General features: G+C 40.1%; 2 protein-coding genes across 4 annotated transcripts; one reads left to right on the top strand and one right to left on the bottom strand.

Annotated features, from left to right (window-relative positions):
• Positions 1 to 64: 64 nt before the first annotated feature.
• Positions 65 to 4,765, bottom strand: LOC148387745 (E3 ubiquitin-protein ligase MARCHF2-like). Of its 2 annotated transcripts, XM_088397039.1 has the most exons (7): positions 4,588 to 4,765; positions 4,338 to 4,424; positions 3,614 to 3,677; positions 3,267 to 3,520; positions 2,996 to 3,191; positions 2,653 to 2,862; positions 65 to 2,408 (listed from the first exon to the last, which is right to left on the bottom strand). In XM_088397039.1, exons 3-7 carry the CDS (start codon positions 3,626 to 3,628, stop codon positions 2,253 to 2,255), a joined length of 831 nt encoding a protein of 276 aa, XP_088253165.1. In that variant the 5' UTR covers positions 3,629 to 3,677; positions 4,338 to 4,424; positions 4,588 to 4,765; the 3' UTR covers positions 65 to 2,252. The 2 variants fall into 2 exon arrangements, with proteins under 2 accessions (XP_088253165.1, XP_088253166.1); XM_088397040.1 differs by lacking the exon at positions 3,614 to 3,677 and having other exon boundaries at positions 4,588 to 4,761.
• A 224-nt stretch (positions 4,766 to 4,989) lies between these two features.
• On the top strand, positions 4,990 to 21,709 carry LOC148387744 (solute carrier family 25 member 36-A-like). 2 transcript variants are annotated; one of them, XM_088396332.1, is made up of 7 exons: positions 4,990 to 5,256; positions 10,522 to 10,686; positions 12,230 to 12,307; positions 13,595 to 13,695; positions 18,290 to 18,356; positions 18,432 to 18,721; positions 18,810 to 21,709. In XM_088396332.1, exons 1-7 carry the CDS (start codon positions 5,246 to 5,248, stop codon positions 19,001 to 19,003), a joined length of 906 nt encoding a protein of 301 aa, XP_088252458.1. In that variant the 5' UTR covers positions 4,990 to 5,245; the 3' UTR covers positions 19,004 to 21,709. The 2 variants fall into 2 exon arrangements, with proteins under 2 accessions (XP_088252458.1, XP_088252457.1); XM_088396331.1 differs by lacking the exon at positions 4,990 to 5,256 and adding an exon at positions 8,543 to 8,972.
• Positions 21,710 to 21,968: the final 259 nt, after the last annotated feature.

The following is a 21,968-nucleotide window of genomic DNA, read 5'->3' as shown; positions in this document are numbered from 1 at the left end:
CTAGGTGGCGACAACACTGATAAGAACAAAAGAGCATTGGAGGTAAGAACTCGGTTCACAATGACAGTTTTTTTGGAGTCCCTCAAGTTTTATTGAACTTAACTTTCCTGGGATGCAGCAGAAAGAGTAAGGTGACACAAAATACTAAATTTTAGTACTGCTGCTGAAAAACTTGACAATTACCGTGGCGTCCTTACAGACGACCTGCAAGCATCAAAACATTAGTTTGTATTTCTTCTATTTAGAACGGGATCATCTTTGAAAAACGGGACATTTCGACTAGTCAATAGCTCAATTGGTAGTGCTTTACAAGTCAAAGCAAAACCACAAGCATTCTTCGACAATCATCTAATGTTATGATTGACTAGTAGGGGTAAGACTGTTGCCCGAGATGACAGAAATATTCACAAATACTCATTTCGACTCCCAAATCTAAGAAGTGGGACACAAGATGTGAAACCATATAACGCAACCACTTTTATATCTCAACTTGGCTTGCTCTGCAGACAACTGTGTCTGGCAGTTAACATTTGTAATGTGCAAAATAAATGTAGTGATGGGAGCTTCATGACAAGTCATAAGATTAGTAACATAAATGGGGGTGGGGGGGATAGGTGATTGTGATCACAATTTGGTACAAAACAGCAAGGGTGGGGATTATCACACAAATGACAATTCTCAAAATGTTTCGAAACAACACGTACATCAGGGGTCACGAAACGGATTTAAAAAAATTCCATTATTTGTAATGGGAAAAATAGATTCGGAATTCGACAGATTCGCTTCTCCAACCGCCTTCTGGAACGGATTGTGGTCAAAAACCAAGGTTTGACTGTATTTTGGCTATTTTTGTTAAAATCACACTTACATGTGAACTGGAAATGACAATAATAACCCAGTGAAAGCCAAATTGAGCAAATTGGCTATTTCAGAAGTGTGTGTCAAACTGGTAGCCCTTTACCTTCAGTACCCAGGAAGTAGCTTTCGGTTTAAGAAAGGTTGGTGACCCCTGACGTACATGTTTGGAGAGGCTTTGCAAAAAAAAAATGCAGTAAAGGGTGATTGCACCCAATGCCAAAGGTGGCGCTATTTGTCTCAAGACGCACTCGGGGGCATATTCTTCCGCTCGCTCTTAATTCCGCAATGACGCATTTTCTAGGTGCTCGGGATTGTCTCATCTTGTGGATGGATGGGTAAGTGATAAACGGATTGTCCCTCAGGTGAGCGCGGCTTATTTACCGGGCTACTTTGAAGGAACGTGGATATTTGCGTTGTGTATTTAATCAAATGGAAACTAATTGAGAGGACTGTGCTCCCGTTTTATGGGTTGAAAAAGCGTTGCCTGCGGCATTTCTATATGTATTCCTACTTCGCAATCCGCACTCTACAACAAAAGTATGAGAAATCCCGGCGCAGCCCAAAAAGAGCACCTTTTTTCGGACTCAAGCGCTCGGGAGAATATGCCCCTTTTCCACCTCGTATAACTTGCTTCCAAGAACGGGATGTTTTTCCTCTTCAACGAATTGGTGACATCCAAGTGCTAAAGGCTTAACTGTCCCAAGTTTTTTTTTTTCTTTTTTAACCCATAGCAAGAATCAACACATACTGGAACACATTAGGGTTCAACTGGGGAGTAAAAATACAATTCGAGAGACGGACCCTCCCACCCATTCCGCAAACGTCTAATACAGGGCATATACTATCGAGTAACAGTTCAGCACGCTGTGAAGAATGATGCCAACTGCAGTGTCAGGTTGGTAGCGTGAATTGCCAAGCTAAAAGTTGCCCCTCTTTCAAAAACGGGTAAATACAACATTGTGAAGGTGCATGTGGGGAATTATAGGTAGTGACTATGTTTCATATACTGTCGTAGCATGCTGTTGTTATATCCTGCTACATGAGCTCGTGTCTTAGTATTTGATACCTTTGTCCGAGACTTAAGGCCAGGCTGGTTAAGTCCATCTTCATTTTTGTATGTCCGACGTCGACATCTCAGCACCGGCGGTCCGGACAAGACGTCCATGGTGACTCTGGCACCATCCTCGAACCACATTTGTGGCTCGCCAATACTGTAGTTTACATCAAGTGCTTCGATACAAAGACAAAAGTGGGAGAAAGTAGTCCCTCCCGCTTTCAGGATGGTCCGGATGAAGTGCAAAGGTTCGTTATCTTGATTTTGGGTGGGATTTTTTTTTTTTCCGAGTGCTTGGGCTGGCGTCATTTTAAATATTCCCCTTGGCGCCGGGCCGCACTCATACGATGGTCTCATCAGTCATTTTCTTTGTCGACTTGGTCGTCATAGAACTTTGGGTGGTGAGTGCGCCTTTCATGTCAGGCATAAGGAGACGCACTTTCTGATTGGTCCTCCGCCACTCCGAGTACAGCTGACAATGGTATCGAAATGAAACCTGGGAAAATGAGGTCATGGAAGGGAAGAACATCATCAGGGAAAGCAGTGTAACAAGTACACTTCATTAATGTACTTTGTCATTACACGAGTATTTGACTTTTGACTGGACATACATATGAACATTTGACTGAGATCCATTTCTGGTGTTGGTGGCGTGACGTTACAGCATGCACAAGAAATAAAAAAATAATAAACTTTTGGGATACATTTAAAACGGTGTGGATGGACTCTAAGAATATTACCAGTGTCCAGAGGATGTAGATGGTGAAGAGGGCGATGGTGAGTGCGATTAGGCCAATAGCCTCCAGTCTGCTCTTGAGCTGCAGGTGGTCTTGGGCACCCCTCAGACACAGCCAGCCCGAGATAGCTGCCAGCGGTGTTATGAGCAGAAAGCAGGCCATGTCGCATAAGAGAGTCCGCTTCTCACTGCGGGGGCCTGGGTCCTTCAGCCACTGGAGAACATGCAAATCTCATGAGCTGTTATGCAGTGAGACGATGATGATTTTTATAGCAATGATGATCCTTGATGTGCAACACATGACTCGAACGCACAATGCATTGTACTTATGCTAAAATCTTTCTGACCTGTGTGAGGGGTTGTGGCCTCCGCTCAATGGTGAACTCAGTATGGCACAATTCACAGTAGCTGGTGTTGGAGGACGACAGCCACTTCTCCAAGCAGCTCTTGTGCACTTTCCCAAGTGTGCCGGTGCATTCGCACGGCGAGAGCAGGGTCTCCCCTCCACCACCCTCATGGCAAATTCGGCACATGCCTACGTCACTGTGGGTCCATTTGCCAATGCAACCGTGGTTAGAAATAATGACATTCATTAAACTGTCATGTTCCTTTTCTTACCTTTGCAGGCTCACAGCTTTAACAATAGTGGAGAGTGGGCGGCCATCTTTAGCCGTAACCTTGGCAATGTACTGGGCCTGTGCGGTGGAATCCGATTCTTCAGAATCCTTGGAGGAGTCGGATTCGGCATTCCCCGAGTAATCACATAGAGAGCCAGGTAGGTGGCAGCATCCTGATGAAGACATGGCTGAACTGGGATTGACAGGCGGTATCAAGACAGCACAAGCAAGACGGTCCAAACCCCGGTTCTCCACCTACAGATCAACGACATGGAGAACATTAACAAATTAATTGACAAGATATGCACGTACAAGAGTTGAATCTGTATATTTTGGCCAAAAACTCACATCAAAATTACACATGAGACTTCCACAAATCAGGCGGGACTTAGTATATCTCGCCAGAATACAACTAAAGAAGAAAACGTTTTTGGGTGAAGTTGATTTAGATAACACACATTTTTTACAAGTTTATCAACCACCCAGCAAACATTAAAACTGAGTAAATGATTTTTTTTTTAATTACAATGAAAAACATTATAATGGAGGAGAGTACTCAAATACAACAGATGAATGATTCCCAAACATGAGCACGCATGAGAGAACATCAAATGGGCTGCAGGAAATGGTCCAATTTCACCTAATTGGCCCAAAAGTTGTGTCAAAATTATGCCATACAAAAAAACTCCTTTGTCCACCTAGCGATACCAGCAACGTTTATATTTTGCATATTCTATATATACATTTAGGGACTGAGAATTAAACATTTACATGTTTTATAGCTCTTTTTGCAAGTGCCTTTGACGTTATAAATGGAATCACATGAAAATGACTCTTAATTACATCAGAGGATAACATTGAATTGAACTGTCAAACTCAAGTTTCGCAAGGGACGCTGGGTTACAACCAAAACATTTGACAGAACACGACCGTCAGTGTCAATCATTAAGTGGCGACAAAGACTAACGCCATTTCACTCCGTAAAAACTATATCGAGAAATAAAAAATAAAATTTAAAAAAAGCGAGCATTTATTATTACCAATTAACGAGTGCGATGAGATATTTACTCACCTTCGAGCCTTCCCCTTTGTCGTTCGGCCTTGGCTTCTGTGGTGAAGCAAAACAGCAGACGACGGAAAGCTAACTGGTCAGCTCTAGCTGCAAAATATGACATTGACATCGAACCAAAAGCGGTTACCGATAGAGAATGTGAAAGCCGAGCACACACACTGTGACACCGCCATTGTTTGTTGAATGTTTTCCCCAAGAAGGGTATCGTTTAAAAGGTGTCAATAAAAGCGGAGGTCTCTCCCTGCATTACCAGACAACGCTAGCCAAGCTAACGGGCTAGCATCGGGCAAGCCTGAGCATCCTCAGCTGTGGAAGCGCGTCACGTGACGTGTGTTGCCTTTGTAGTCGTCGCAAAGGTGGGACATTTCATAGGTCACTGGTCGCGCTCAAGGCCGTGTTTGCGGTTGCCTTTTTCTGCTTTTTAAATCAGTAACACGCGCTATGAGAGAAACCGATAAAAAGGTTATGTCATCGAGCACGTCTTAATGATGAAGAAAAATCACTAATGATGTAAGTTTATGTAAATGCCAAGGCAAGAAAAAAATGACCACATGTGTCATAGTTTAGGTCTTGTTTTGTCATTTTTTATGACGTTTGAATAAAGTCAAGTTACAAGGGTATATATTTTACAAACTCACTTCTGTCACAGATCACGTGTAATATTGTTAACAAAAAAATAATTGGAAATCAGAAGCCATTGCAAATATCTGTTGTTCAGTACATATATCACTCTATAAGTCAAAAGTTGCTAGGAAACACCGATGGCTAGAAATCAAAATTGGAGGGGATACTTATTGTTTTCTAAAAACACCTCGAGTAAACACAAAAAGTAAATTGATGCTGATAAGAACAGTGCTGCCAGGCCATATCGGGAAGAAAAACAAACATCAGCTCAAGGACTCTTGGACATGATCACCAGGTTTGAGGATTGAACCCACCAGCTATTTTTTTTTTTTTTTTAGGACCGGGTCACCCGTGCCAAAACTACTGAAACTAAGCATGATTTAAAGCAGTAGTTCTCAATGATACCATTGTTAGTATAAACGCTCCCTCTAGTGGTATGCAATAAGATGCATAACAATGTTCAGTGAAAAGATTTGTTCTTTTTGAACGAATCGTTCACTCACGAGCCAACACTACTGCCCAGTACTTCTTGTTGGTGACCATACTTCGCGGATTTCACTTATAGCGGTTGGTTTTTGGAACCAATTATCCGCGATAAACGAGGGATTACTGTATTAAATATACAGGTCAAGAATACAACCACTGCCTCAGTTTTGATGAGGCCTTTTATCCCACTGTATTTTCACGTGAATTATTACAGTGGTACATGGAGGGCCAAGTATTTTTTACTGTAAAACGTCTAAAAATGAACTCAGTTGAACAGTATCTATTTTAGTCACATCTGCCTTGACCTCATTGTATGCCTTGCCTGACCCCTTATTCCCTTTGTACCCAAACACTGATAAAAGTACACTCTCACGGTGCACAATAGTGTACATGCTGCATGCACATTGACACACACTCGTACATGCAAGCATGCATGCGTGTTTGCCGCCCCACTCCTCTGTTTGGTCAAAGTTCAACAGTAATCATGAGATACCACCTCTCTCTGGAGAATATCATGAGACCTCTGTTAGTGGACTTTAACGTGGACCGAAGGGCACATGTACACGCGAGGATTTTCATGTGAAGTATTTAGAACAGCTATTTAATGTACACCCCAATTAGTGCAGTTTTTGTGATGCAGCAGCTATATTAAACATGATCCAACCAAAAGCATATTGCTTGAGAAAAAAAATCTACCTATTTTTAGCATTTAGTATTTTTATGTACTGCTGACAAAAATACATCTTGCCTTCAGATAGTCTGGTGGTGTGGCCCCTTTAGAACGCCTCGTTGTCATGTGGAAAAGTCAACATATTTCAGCCACCGGAGACTCTAAGTTGATGTATTTTCGTTATTCAAAGACTTATGGAAAGATTAAAAAAAAATGACAGATAAAGTAGTATTTATTTTTCCATGTCTTAAAAAACGGTGTTTGATTGATTTATTGACAGTTTCGACAAATTCAGCTGAAACGGCATTTAAGAGCAAACACAACAGATTGATTTTTTACAATTTTGAAGTGCCATTATATAAACCTGATGATTCTGTTACACGTTCATATCACAATTTTGTCAGGCACCTTATATTTGATAACTAATTTATTGGAAACATAAGAAAGAAGATCACGAGCCAGTTACGGCTTTGGACATTTGTAAAAAAAAAAAAGGCAGATGGTCTGATTGAATAAGTTATTCACAACGTTGTGTTTTCAGTAATTGTGTAATTGACTTGCTGCAGTTTAATCTTGTGATCGTTAAAAGAGTTCCCATGAGAAGCAAAGTAAGATAGTAAAAACCCTTTGGATGCTCTGACATGGCTGCTGCCAATCTCTCTCTGCAGCTGCTTCTGCTTCACTTTTCAATGAACACTGAATCAAGGCATGTTTTAATGAAAATTAAAACATACAGCAATTAAAAACACACTGGTGCAGACCTTATATTTTCTTTATTAAATTGTAAACAAAAATTAAAACAGGAATAAATGAAAATAAAAATGAAGGCAACCTCATTATAATTAAATACAAGCGATCTGCTCATATATATATACAGTACAGTAAATGAAACAAGGCTTGACCATAATAATTAACATGATTATATTACAACATTGTTATTATGTGTTATCAAAATATATGATAAAGAATTATAGTTATTGCTAAATTTACCTTTAAATAACTGGAATGATAAGAACAGACTATAATCATTTCATTCACTGTCTTACCTTACATTACAACAATAATGATTAGAATGAATGATAGTTGCAGTCAGCGTTGTAAAAGTGATTAATCAATCAACCAAAGGAAGTGGTAGTGATTTGCATTTACAATACATTTGCATGTCAAGAATTCCTACAGTGAATCTGCACTTATGCACATACAATGGCTCCTTTGTCATTCAATCAAGAGTTTTTGATCATGAGACTAACATTAACTTTGTAATTAAAGACATGACACGATAGAATGCGAATGCTGAAAACGTGCACATGACTCCAACTTGCGATACTCCGCTGTCAATTACAAAATTGTGAGGATCCATTCATGGGCATTATTGAATCAGCAACTAACCATTCTGAGCGTGAGTCTATCAGCTGATGTGAAAGGTTAACGTAACACGTGAATTTATGTTGCTATTCACGGTCAGTTCAGTTAAAACACATGTAACAAGTTATGTTATTATTAGCACACATTAGCATATGGTAGCATATACTAATATTATGTTTGTTTATTAGCACACCAGTGTCTAGATGTCAATATGCGCTTTTTTACTAGCGATGCAACATCCGTCTGCTCGTCCATCCATCCATCCATCCATCCATCCATCCATCCATCCATCCATCCATCCATCCGTCCGTCCGTCCGTCCGTCCGTCCGTCCGTCCGTCCGTCCGTCCGTCCATCCATCCATCCATCCATCCATCCATCCATCCATCCATCCATCCATCCATCCATCCATCCAATCCATCCATCCATCCATCCATCCATCCATCCATCCATCCATCCATCCATCCATCCATCCATCCATCCATCCATCCATCCATCCATCCTCCCTGTCGCATGATGACAATGTTTAGGAAATGTGGAGCCGAACTCATTGAGTTTATCTACAATGAATTAAGGAAAGGTCAATGTCAATTTTCTCTGTATAGCACATTTCACGCGGCAAGCATAAACTCAATGTGCTTCAGGATAAAAAGCAAGATGGGAGTAAATGAAAGTGCATGATAAAACAAACAATACAATAAGCTCGTACATTTTAGGAGACATTCCGAAGAATCATTTTGTGGACCCTCAAGCCACAGCTTGTGCATCTCCTAAATCAGTGGTCGAGTTCACAATGCAGAGCCATGCAATGAAAGTGTTGCCACTTCAGAGTGAATTGTTTTTCTTATGAAATGGTGTCTAGATTATTTTATATTATTTTTGCCTCAATTATAAATGCATCTGTTCTTCAAAGATGTAAACAAAAGATTAGCCATTGGTTTAATAATTGAATTGTTGAGCATGTGAACAGTGCGTGATCAGGGCGTAGCATGAGTGACGTCAGTGAGCAATAGACCAATCGCCGACCGTGTTTCCCAGCCTATCGAAGTACAGTTAATACTATGAGCTCTGCCCTCTTGCCGCAGCAACCGAGGCAAAGGACACAATCCGGACGAAGCAGTGGATGCCCCATATAAACGTGTGCTGGAGCGGACACTTGCTCTCAAACGAAGACACTGCGTTGGCTTGCATCATCTTCTGTGCTGCAATTCGGAAAACAAAACTAGCTGCTAGCGCCGAGAAAAGACACAACGAAGCAGAGAGGGCCCGATCGGCGTTCGAGTCGCCTCACCGCTGGCTCATCATCAACAACCATCGTCGTTGTGTCCAATCGACGTGTGCATCCTCACGACGGCAAACAAATATCAACGAGCACGGGACGGCAATCGGCAGTTTTTTTCCTCCTCTGCCGCAGCCCGGAGGTTTGCTGCCCTGCAGAGTATGCTAAATAATGAGCCAAAGGGACACATTGGTTCATTTGTTCGCCGGGGGGTGAGTTCCATAACATTTCATCATATCCGTGATAAGTCATGTCGTAACACAAGTATTCATTGATTAATAAGACTACTTTGGATTATTTACAGTTATCACGCTACTGCTTTTGCAGTGATGCGCTTAGTTCACTCGTTCTGATTGAAAATTTACAGTAAGATAACAGTTTTGTTTCTTTAAATGGCCGCGCTTCCGGCGTAAACAAAATAAAACGTATAAAGCTTTTACTCTGAAAAATCTCTTGCAATTAGCTTGAATGGGAGTTAAGCTAATTTTTTGTGAAATACTAACAGGACTACTAAATTCAGAGTTGTAGCTCTACGTTATAGGTCATTTAGAGGTGAGTAAATTAGTCTATCTATCTATCTATCTATCTATCTATCTATCTATCTATCTATCTATCTATCTATCTATCTATCTATCTATCTATCTATTTTATTGTGATGTAAAGTCAATGTTATTACCTTCAATGAGCCGTTTTGCAGACAGACAGGTCTGACAACCATTTAAAACCTGTATCTCACTAAGTAGCAAAGATTTGTTATAAAAACTGTTGACAAACTGTTGGCAAATGTCTGGAAATCTTCTTTGCGACCTTTTCTGACCTTGAATGAACGTGGCGAAACATTTCAACATTCAGGCCTTGATCAGTGACAAAAGTGGCTATTGTTTTCCTTGGCTCATGCAAATCCATTGGAATTTAAAGATAATTTTATGACAAAGCAACTTGGGGGAGACTCCTCACATGGAAATGTAGCTTGAGGTAAGAGCAAAATGTTTTTTCCCCCCCCCTTGTACCCAGTGAGCTCACGCTCGCTGCACATGCAGCAGTTAACGTTGCTCTGAAAACTAGGCTAAGGGTCACCGCTGCCTCTGCATGAATGTGGGTCGGCCCAGTGAAAGGTAAATATAGCTGGTGCTACTATGAAGAGCGTGCACTTTTTCTGCCAACTGCATTTAAGTTAGCACTTGAAACAGTTTTTTTTTATTCATGTGACCTCATTTAAATAACACTACCAGTTTCCGATTCGGTTCCTACTGTCGTTTTTGCGTGTGTAAGAAAACACATTTAAAGTTATTTGGTGAAAGCCGAGTGAATGAGTAAGAATTTCTCCGGTTAATATGAAGTTAGAATGTAAATAAGTCATTGAGATCTGTTTCATGTTTTTGATGCAGGATGATGTTTGCTTCTTTACTTATGGGTTCAGTTCAGGTCAGAGTAACTCGATCACTAGTTTATGTTACTCATTTTGTGTCTGACATCGATGCACATAAATAACAGTCCAAATCATCATATGAGCTAATTTTGTCCCATTAGAATTTGTTTTTATTCAGCTGTGGTGTCTTCACATTAAACTGTATTATAAAATCCAGCACATGGAAGTTTACTTTAGAAGTGCGCCTTGCTTATTACGTACTAACATGCTTAAGCAATTAAAACTTGTGGATCTTTCATTTGTCAGTTGTAGTTGAGTACACAATATTTATGTTTTTCGTCCCCATTGTCCTGCTTTATCTTTACAAAGTTTTCTGTCTGGTTTCTTTCCAGATGTGGAGGTACAGTGGGGGCTATTTTGACGTGTCCTCTGGAAGTGGTGAAGACCAGACTGCAGTCCTCCTCAGTTACACTTTATATCTCCGAAGTCCAGCTCAGCACCGTAAACGGAGCCAGCGTCGCCCGTGTCGCTCCACCGGGACCTCTTCACTGTCTCAAGTAAGGAGGATGATGGCAAATGTCACAAAATAAATGGAATGTGCCGAAAAGCATGATTGCAAATATGAAATTGACAATTACAGTAAATGGACTAAGACGGGGCAGATTGTTTCCTACAAAGCATATTTATTCATATTATAAGCCACTATAATATTTTGCAGACTTCTACGTCGCAATTGAATTTAGAGGGGAAAAAATCTCTAAACAAACAATGCTTAAATATAAATACAAGTTAAGGTTATGACTCGTGAGTTCAGTAGTCGTAGTGTTAAACATGAAAAATCACATGTTGCTGTTTAATTAAGACTTTTAAGTGGCTTATGTTACCACATGGCCATTATGGAGAGTGCAAAAACTTTGACATTCATTAACTTATTTAGTAATCATTAACTGTAATTATATTCTCCGGTCACCACTTTCCACTGCGGTCATGTTTAACAAATTATGTAATAGGTAATGATGTGTATACAAGGTTTCATCATCCAGATTAATTATTTCCTAACTGATGAATTTCTTTCTTTCTTTTTTTTTTGGTCATAGATGTTTGCTTCTCAACACCACAATTTAACCGGCTATGTGAAACAAAGGCTTCCTTGACAAAACGCTTTTTCCTTTCTTTAGTAGCAACAGGCAGACCATTTTAGGTTACCTGGAGAATCTAAATGACAACACTTGCCCAACGTCAGCTCACTTGTGACCCTCATTGAGAAGTGATAAAAAAAATGTTTGGAATTTCAGAAATTTGCAGTGCAAGGTAATTGCTTTGCAGTTGAGCTTTGTTTTATTAGAGCCACAAATCTGTCACTTGTGCAGCAACCACAAGTCTCACAACCACTCTTGTAGAGCTTGCATAGCTGAGGACAGACGAGTGTAGTGACGGGGGTAGGGGGAAAAAAAACTTGTGTTGAAGTAGGTCAACATGCAGCACCGTGAGAGGAAGCCTTGTTATTTTATGATTTTGGTTGTGTAACCGTGGGGAGCGATTTTATTCTCCAACTCTCTCATCGGGAAATGGTTTTATATCAAAACGGGGGACTCGAAACACTTTTTCTAACCTGACTCGTGTACTGTAAAAATGAAAATCACGTTTAAGGTGCAATGTAAAAATCGGCAAATTGGTCCTAATTTTTTTTACTTCAGTCTTTGAACTCTGGTGACGGTACCGAATGACTCGAGGGAGTCATCATTCTTTATTCAACTCTAAAGATCATCAGGGCAACGGCACCTGCTACTTTATTTATTTTGGGAGTCTCAGCATGTTGATCGTGGCTTTGTAAATATCCGCTTTTACACGATGTGAAAGGTCACGGGCAGTTTGCCCTACGAGTGATAATTTAGTGGTTGATCTGTCATCAACTGCGGCGCTAAATGCAATAGGGCTTTAGCTCAATTGTTTATCAATACTAATTATGTATTTGATATTTAAACAAAAATGAACACATGTTATCTTCTCTGGTTGAATGTTTGGTATTATGGTATGCTCTTCATATCCATGTAAGGAAACCATGGCATGTGTATAAGGTCAATTCTTATCTGTCTGCAGGTTGATTTTCGAGAGAGAGGGACTGCGATCACTCTTTAGAGGACTGGGACCTAACCTTGTGGGCGTGGCACCTTCAAGGTATGATCACGAGTTAGCACCATTTAGCTCTGTTGTATGATAAGTCTGACGTCATCTTGAAGCAAAATAAGTGCGTTTGTGAAGAGTGAACTGACAAAAGGTGCAGATATTTTGGCTCAAGAGTGCATTTCTGAGTCACTGCTATTGCTCAATGTTTTTGCGCAAGTCACTCGAACCCTTTGGCATATCCTTTTCCAAGCTTCTGGCTCCTAAACACGATGTTGGCAGCCAATATGAGAGGCTGGCTAATCGGTTGGAATGCAGCAAAGTTCACTCTGTGATTAAAATGTCCTGCTTAGAAATTGTAAAAACGGAAATATTTCTTCTCTCTCAGCCTTGCTAATCGTGCTTGCATAACAGTCTTGACAGTAGCCTATTAGAGTCTGTCGAAAAACAGCAACAGAAGGTGCTGGCCAGCTGCAGCATGGCCGTCATGTGACGGTGGTTTTATCACACTGGCCAGTTCCTGTAATGGGGCAGTTGTTTTTGCATCTGACCCCTGACCCATTCAGTTACTGCTTCCTGTCTTAAGTTGCCATTCCCCATTGTTTGATATATTTTAAATATAAAAAGAAACTACATTGGACACTGTCAATTTTTCTTTCACTTAGAGGAACAATGTCAGAAGGCATTACCTATAAGAATTGTAATTTTCTCCAAATAGCAGTTTTGCGGAAAAGTCATTGAAACTGTTGACAGTGGGATGATTGTGCAGATTTGTGTCAAGGCCAAAATAACACCAGATAGTCAGCTACTCATCTAACAATGTCAAAAGGAAACTAGTTAGTTATAGTTTTAATGGATTGCTCGGATATTACTGTACTGTGCTGCACATTTATTTGTTGCACAGCACACAGAGAAGCCGATTACGCCTACACGAACGGAGTTTTGGTGGGGTTTGAGGCAGTAGTCAGGTTACAAATTCTTTTGCCTACAGCGGAAAACAGCTCGCATTATACATTACTTATTAACATTAGAGACATACGCATTCAGGTCAGCGTTATCAAGGATGTCAGCATTTGTCCTCACGTTTCCAAAACAAGGACAATAAAAGAGAGGTCGCTGGGTTTGAGTCCACCCAGCAGAAATGTTGAGATAATTTTTTTCCCCCCACGTGCAGCTTCTATCTAGAGTTAAAATGCTTCTAAAGCTGATTATGTGTTTCAGATTATGTATTGCAATATAAGTATACTCATTAAAAAAAAAAATATATATCTAAACACGTAAATCTATGTGTGTCAACAACCTGCCTCCATTAAACCGCACACTCTTATATACTTACCATAGGGCGATCTACTTTGCTGCCTATTCAACAGCCAAGGAGAAGCTGAATGGCGTGCTGGAGGCAGACTCCACCCAGGTGCACATGGTGTCTGCTGGGATGGCAGGTAACCAAGGGCCCCCCCCCTCTTCCTTACGTCTGTCTGTCTGGATAGCTGGCTTCCTGTCAGTCAGCCTGCCTGAGAAGTATCTCTCGGTTAATAGACAGAGTATGATAGAATTACTCCCTCAATATTCACCAGATTAATTATTTCTCCTCATGCTAAATCATTCACCCCCCCCCCTTCACCCCTCAATCATAAACATACATTCATCACAAATGTACACCTTCATTAATATTTAAAGAATGCTAAAGTTAATATTTATTGGTTTTTACTTATATAAATATAGAAGAGGTGTACCAGAAAGCACAATTTAAGACTCTCAGGATCATTCAAAAGTCTGGTATTTTGAAATAAAAAAATATCTATATATCGTTACTCTATTTTGTATCTAAAGGCAAATCTGAAAAAGCATGTAAAAAAAAAATCAAGTATAGTGGAACCTTAAAGATCAAACTTTTATACAATAGTTAGTTAGCCAACGCGAGCAGGTTGGCCAAGTTTCTGATCCTCTTTGTCCACTTCACGTGTCAATGTGTCATTTAATGACATGAGCACACTTGGTGGGTTGCACTGACATCTCCTGGCTTTTCTCCATACATTCGACATGCAGTATTACTTCCAATCACATGTTATTTCTGGAAATATGTCCGACCATGCGACACTATGTTTTAACAACCCACAGTTAAGTTAGCAATGTCTATTTTGAAAAGGTTAAATGTAACGTTAGTGTACTAAAATGTTAAAGACAACAAACTGTGCTTGCTAATTATACTTAATTGGATTAAAAACAAAATTAAGCCTCTGTAACATTATGCACAGTTTGTGATTCTTCACCAACCACTACTGGGAGTTCTAGCAGTACTAGTATCGTGATTCAAATTGCTTTCGATATTGGCACTGAAATGATGTCACACTGGATTTTCCGATATATTTACCATCAACATGGTCAGTTTCTAAGGCCTATTTTCCTCCCAAAAATGTCCAAATGTTTGACATTTGAGGTTCCACTGTGCCAACACTAGTTATTGTTACTGGAATCTGTATATCTTTATTTTTTCACCCAGATGGTACAACAGTAAATCAGTATGTGATGGCTTTGCTGGCTTCATTACATTTAGTGCAACGCTGCATTGCGCTAGTACTAACAGCTACACTAATATGCAGTCTGTGTTTGGTGCTGCTAAACAAAAAAAAAAAAAAAACACCACAAGGTCCTCGAAGTTTAGGTTGTGCTTTTTAGAAATTCTTTTAAAAAAAAATCACATCATTTCCTACTTCTTTGAACCATCACCCCCGTTTTTTTTATTTCATTACTACTATTATTATTGTTTATTTATTGTTCATTTATTTATTTTACTTTGAGGCCTCTTGAGAGGGCTCTAAATGGTTTTGACATCCCAGTTGTTGCTTATACAATGTGGTCTGGGCCCCCTTCTTTGCTCTGTCTGTATAGAGGAGAGAGCACGGCCCCCAGTGGTCAACAGGGGCCCCTGGCACTCGGGCGGACACGTCAGGTAGCACCTCATTTCATTACACTGGTATGACGGTGATTTCAATTAGTATTGGTAAGCTGTGGCTTTTTAATGTCATGATTTTATAGCATTGCTTCTGGCAATGTTAGCTTCTGGTTTGTATTTTCCTCTGTTGCTTTCCCTTTAGCATTCTATTACCGCTACGGTAATGATTAAGTAAAGACAACTCTGAATATACTATATATATATATTTTTTTTTTTTGTTACGCACAAAAGAAATGCTAACCTTGTCACTGATACAGAGCTTTAAATATTTGCAACACTGCAATTGTTTTATTTTGAATACACAAATGCACACTGGAAAGCATCATGTGAGTGTGTTTATAGGAAGTTGGCAACATTCATCTGCCCAAACTTCCCCTTATCAAATTCCTCCAAAAAATCTTGGCATGTTTGCGCCCATGTTTAAAGTCTGACGCACAACTTGATTCGAAGTCATAAGCTACAACAGATGTACATTACAATTATCTGTTTCACTTAAATCACATTTAGGAGGCTCCATTTAAATGAGTAGTTCTGTAAAGTAATTTCGCAAAGCATGCATGAAGACTTCCAAGTTTTACACACAGACATATATATATATCCCTTCCTGTTTTCAATTATAACCACATTGGCTCTTTCGAAAAGTAGGTCAAACCACAGTGAAGGCTGTCATGCGCCTCTAGAAAGATCCATGTTGCATAAGCTGCAGCTTCATGTGTAATTGGAAATGTATTACTAAAGTAATTAATACATTATTAAAACCTATGTTGCACAGTTCAGTTATGAGCATTGAGCTTTTAGCATTTAGTAATCTTCAACAAAAACTAGTCTATGCTGAAATACTTTTTGTTTTTGATTGTCGTCATTCAATTTTACACAGCGCAAAAGTCACTAGTGTGCTGCCATCTACCGGCCGACATTGGCATTACACCCAAAATAAATGGGAGGCAAAAGAAAATACAGTAATTAACATAAGAATCTGTGTAATAGCAGGACTACAAACCTGAAAACCTTTTTAATTAATTTTTTAATTTATTTGTTCATGTGGAGCTTTAAGGGGCGTGGCCTAGTCAGTGGAGTAAGTCAGAGTTGGATTTAACCGTCACCATCTCGTATCTCAAAAGTTGTCTTTTCTTTGTACTTGGCAAACAGACAAGGTTAGCATTTCCACTTTTAGCCCAGGAATTTGATGTAGCCTTTGCTTCCTGTGTTTTTTAGCACAGTATATTACGCAGAAAGCTTAAGAATACTTTTTTATTTGTTGTTCTCAGCCCGAGACTGGAGTTTGGATCCGGTTCTCCTCTTTTCCGTATCCATTGTCCATTTAATAACAAAGAATAAAAGGGAGGGATGAATTGGTCACAAAGTGGAAATATAATACTGTAAGTGTAAAATCAAATGGGAAGGGGTTTGGAGTTGGGGAAAGATGGAACCGTCCATTTCTAAAAAACAAAAAGGGTTTTGGGTCGGGTGGGTGGATGTGACTGCTGCTTGTGTGTGACTGTGGTACAGAAAAGCCTGTGTCTATTTTAGGGCTTTACTGTAAAGCTTTCACCCCTGCGTGATTGGGTGGGACATCCCCGCCATCTGAGCCCCCCATATCTGCAGGCTACTAGCTGCAGCGGGGAGGAGCTGGAGGAGCTTTGCCCCTCCCCCGTGAGTACACGCCATAGACGCTACCTTCTACTTCTTCCCTCTTTTTGTCTTCTGTTTCCTCCTCCTCCTCCTCCTCCTCTTCTTTATGTTCTTCTCTTCAACCAACCTGCGTCATCCTAGGGCTGTTGTACCGAGATGTTATCTGCTACTGAGCTTGCTCTGCTCTTAGCTCTTCGATGACTGGCATCAACTGTTCCGCACTTCCAAATAGTACACACAATGATGCATTTTCAACTTCATTATGGACATGGTTTTTATGATAGCAGACCTGGAAAGAAAGGCAGATGATGCTTTTATATTTAGGAAATAAAAGTCCACTAGGGGTTGAAGCAATACGTCAGAATCGACGCTTGAAGTCGACTAGCGCTAATAACATGTTTGGATGATTACAGAGGGTGAGTTTCAACTCATCCCTCTGCTAACGTCACCGGACTACACAAAAATAAGATGGTTGTGAAAGAGCATCGGGGTTTGCCTTGCCACTTTGGGCTATTCCGATCGCCATTAATCTTAAATGATTCACGTCTGCGGTATCTTGGCACTGGCGGTGAGGAATGAGGGCATTGCCACCAAGTGAATATTCATGCTTGGTACTTAATTGCCAAGTCTAATATTGCATGGACAACAACTGATTGAGAACTTTAATCGTCATCTGGATGGTCTTAATATGGATGATAGATGTGGAAATATTTGATCAAAAATTAGACCCATAGTGAAAGCACAAATGAAATCAAAACGAAAATAAATACTAGATTATTGGGTGGTTTATTGGAGGGGGCAACATGCTTGTTGAAGATTAAAACATGCTAGGCTAACACCACCGTTAATTACCACAATGATTAGCATAATGCTGAGTTGTATTTCTACAAATTTACTTTTATTTATTTATTACTTTACATCAAAATATGTCTTAACTGCGGTGCGGGAAAAAAAACCTGTAAGGACAGCTGTACTTATTTGACTCGACTTTTATCACATATCGACTTAAAAAAAAAAAAAATCTGAAGTCGTTCAGCCCCTACTCTCAACTTTAGTCCTGTTGAACAATGGGGGTATCTCCTCCAAACCTAATTTTCTTTCTGTGTACTGTGTTCTGCTGTAGCAGGTTCTGTTGGCTGAACTTGTTACTTGTCACAAGTGACTTGGCATACATCTTAACCAACTAACTACTAAATGTACCAGCGAGAGAAGACGAGCCAATGACATCACTAAGATGTGGTGTTGAGTTCTTTTGGGGGGGGGTATATTTTCTGCACGTGTAGCAAAGATATACAATCTGTGCAACTCCATTTTTAAGACAATTAGTATTACGAAAGCAAATCCAGTGCTTCTGGTAGTGTAGTATATATAAACTGTGTTGGGGGATAATATCATGCGGTATTTCCAACGGACTCTACGTCTGTCTAATCTTCATGGCTCTTTTTTAGGGTTCACAGCCATCACAGCCACCAACCCCATTTGGCTGATAAAGACCCGCATGCAACTGGACTCCAGGTGAGGAGCTTTAACCAGCATAAAAAGCAGCAGTGGATATTGTTTTGTCCTAACGAGTTCCTCTCCGTTCTGCAGGAACCGAGGCGAACGCCGCATGAACGCGTTCGACTGCGTTCGGAGGGTATACCAGATGGACGGCTTGCGAGGTTTTTACAAGGGCATGTCGGCGTCATACGCAGGCATCTCTGAGACGGTTATCCATTTTGTCATCTATGAAAGCATCAAACGTAAGCTGCTACAGTCAAGGGCTCAAACCAGCATGGAAGGCGAGGAGGAGTCTGTCAAAGACGCCTCAGACTTTGTTGGCATGATGCTCGCTGCCGCCACTTCCAAGACCTGTGCCACCACCATCGCATATCCCCACGGTAATGAATCAAGGCTCTTTCTCACTTTATACATTTACACCGCTTTGAATACTCACGAAAGCGTCTTGATCCTACTCCCCAACCGCAGAGGTCATCCGCACAAGGCTACGAGAAGAGGGCACCAAGTACCGTTCCTTCTTCCAAACTCTGCTGACCGTACCCAAAGAGGAAGGTTACCGGGCGCTATACCGCGGCCTCACCACGCACCTTGTCAGACAGATTCCCAACACGGCCATCATGATGTGCACCTATGAAGTGGTTGTCTACCTGCTTGGCCGTTAGCTCCCGCGGCTCTGCTCCTCAAAAAACAGACTCAAAAAACCCAAGCCTTTTGCTGAGAAGTAAATGAAGACCAAAGGAGAAGCGGCGAAGAAGTTGAAATGGAGCAGAACGTACAGCCAAGTTATTTATGAAACAACCCCTTGGTATCATTTCAACCTTCTAGACTGCTCGTTCCTGTCCTTAGGTTGTCTGAAGAGAGAGATTGCTGAATGTTGCCTTGGATAAGAGATGTGTCGCCTGAACAAAAGGAGAACAGAGCACAATTCAGTGGCCTTAAGTGTTGATTCTACGAATGATGGCCCAATTGCCGCTTTTCATTCCTGTCGAGAACATTTCGGAGTTTGCAGGAAGGGTGACAACAACATATACACGGTTTGGGATTCGCAAATTCTCTTATTCAAAGATTTTTGAGTTTTTGAATTTTATTTCGTAATTTTCGGAACCCATTTGCTCTTTTTGTTCCCATGTACAGTGGTGTCTTGAGAAAGAGGGCATAAAAAATATCCCGATTATTATTAGACTGCATTGTTTTTAAATTGATTTAAAGCCTCCGTACTGAAAACTTTTTTTAGTCTACAACAAATGCGGACCAATTTAAAATGACACAATGAACGACTTCAACTTCAAATTTTTGTCACAGCAATAAAATCCACCAAACGATAGCCTCCCTCTCGAAAAACTCAAGACACCGCAATCTCCAAACCATCATCAAGTTAAGGAGCTTAATTTAGACAAAAGTAGCGAATTTGCTCCCGTCTCGTGTTGTCTTCAGGCAATTACAGCACAATATATCCCCCTAATGGGGTGTCATTTCCTTCGATAGCAGGGTTCACTGTTGTATTTCGAAGAAGAAAAAAAACAAAACAAAAAAAAATTAGCACTATATGCACATGTAGTCCAGTTTAAGAGAGTCGTAAGAGTCGATGAATGTTTGTCCAAGGTTCAATGTCAGCGGAATGGTTTCTTTTTGAAGGAGTATATTGCATTTATCCCTACTCCCTTATCTTTCCACATAAACGATGACTTCAAATATTCCCCTTGAAGCACTGGATCCCGCGGAAATACAAATACTACTTGAAATGGCCAATCACCTCGAAAAGGATGGGGGGGGGATTCAAACTTTCCTTTTCGTTTGGCTTTGGGATCCAGCGCTTTGTCGTGACATTAAGATCTGAGTTCAAGGCCAAGTTGAATTCTTTTTTGAGTGATTTTCAAGAAGTACCAAAATGACCTGTCACCCAAAATCAAATGAGAAAATACTTTCTCCCATCAGAACCCCAATTGTGTCGATGTCATGTGTTTACCACAGGCATCCGCAGTGTAGAATCTGCATGTGTAATAAATAACGACTAAAAGATTTCCCACCCTGACACTAACTTTTAATTTCGCAAGACAGTGTGGAAGAGCCTCTGTGCAAAATGCACAGGTGCCATGTCCTCTGCCGCATCACTTCTTCCTTCCTTTGGCTTCCAGCCGAGCCCATAACATGCACTTTTGTGGCCTTTTTAAGGCTTGTGCTTTGCATTTTATTGTGTGGACATTTGAGTTGTGTACATTGTAAAAGAAGACAAAAATGTATATTAAAAAAAAAAAAAGTATTTTGCGCTACTGCTCTTATAGCAAATATATTGTACAGTATTGACTTCTCTATAGTTGTGATTCATACCCCGTTTGTGTGTGTGTGTGTGTATAACAAGAATACTGTATATGCATATCGGTTTTTTTTTTTGTCTGCGTACGAGTTGTTGCAACTTCTCCCCTCCCAATGTTGTGCAATTGACATCAATTGTGTTTGACTGATTTCTTTTTTTTAACGCTACGCATTAATACTTCATGCTGCAGGGCAATTACTTTCAGTCACATTTTCAGCCGATTTTGTTTTCATTGAAGTCATGTCTTTCTCAGTAATGCTGGAACGATGTCATCATTTGTGTTGTTTACATACTTATGTTGGAGTCTGAGCAATACGCTTGTTCGAAAGTGTTATATACATTGTGAATGTTGAAAAAGTTGTGGAATTTCTTTAAATTAATTTAAGACGTTCTAGGGATGTGAAAACCGTTCTTCAAAATGATTATCCTTAATTAACCAGACCATATTCTCCCATAGGTAAAAACAAAGTAGGCACGGCATCATGCAAAGAAAAAAGAAAAAAAAAAGCAAGCTTTTCTTCACCTCATAGATTTTGCCCATTTCCCTTGAAAACAGAAATGCAAGGAACCAAACTTATTTATGCATGATTTCCCGTGAGTACTATTCAACATTTACTGCAGTATTGTTACAGAGGCGAGCAAAGCCCTTCATTGTTACTTGGAATTATTTTGAATTTTCTCTCTGGTGACATGTGTTAGGGTTAACAGTTGCAAAGTTAACAAAAACAAAAAAAACCTTTTTTTTTTTTTAAACATTCATGTGTTCATCAACAACACTAATAGAGTTTGTCTTTTCCTCCGTTGTAGTATGATACTATGAAGGTCAGTTACCAAAATGTGACATACACAAACTGGACATGTGATTTTTCATATTTTATTTGAAATTCTGTTTCATTTCCATGTATGCAATTGAACGGTATTACCTGTATTTGTGGACAGGGTGCTAAAGATTTTTTTTGGGGGGAAGAGGGGGTAGCCCAATCACTGTTTTTGTTTGTTTGTTTGTTTTTTGTTACTAAAACGAAAGATAATAAAGATGATTGTGAAAAGAAAAGCTTTGTTGTTGTTATTGGACACAGTGTCAACATAAATGAATACTCACCCCAAGACTACTTTTCAGAACTATTTGTGCTAGGAATTCGTTTTTGTGTATTCATCGTATTGTTACAAAATTGCCACGTTTGTGTGTGTGTGTGTGTGTGTAGTAATTCTAAAGGGAAAAGTGTTGAACATTTGAGGTCCTTGTGGCTGGTGTATTTACCGAATATCGCCACTAAGGGGAGACAGACTTCTTTTGTCTACTTTTTTACTCT

This window comes from Syngnathus floridae, chromosome 14 (assembly GCF_059516105.1).
Source record: "Syngnathus floridae isolate MCC-2025c chromosome 14, RoL_Sflo_1.0, whole genome shotgun sequence".
Lineage (NCBI taxonomy): Eukaryota > Metazoa > Chordata > Actinopteri > Syngnathiformes > Syngnathidae > Syngnathus > Syngnathus floridae.
Note: the sequence above shows the minus strand (reverse complement) of the source record. Positions and strands in the feature narration are given on the sequence as shown.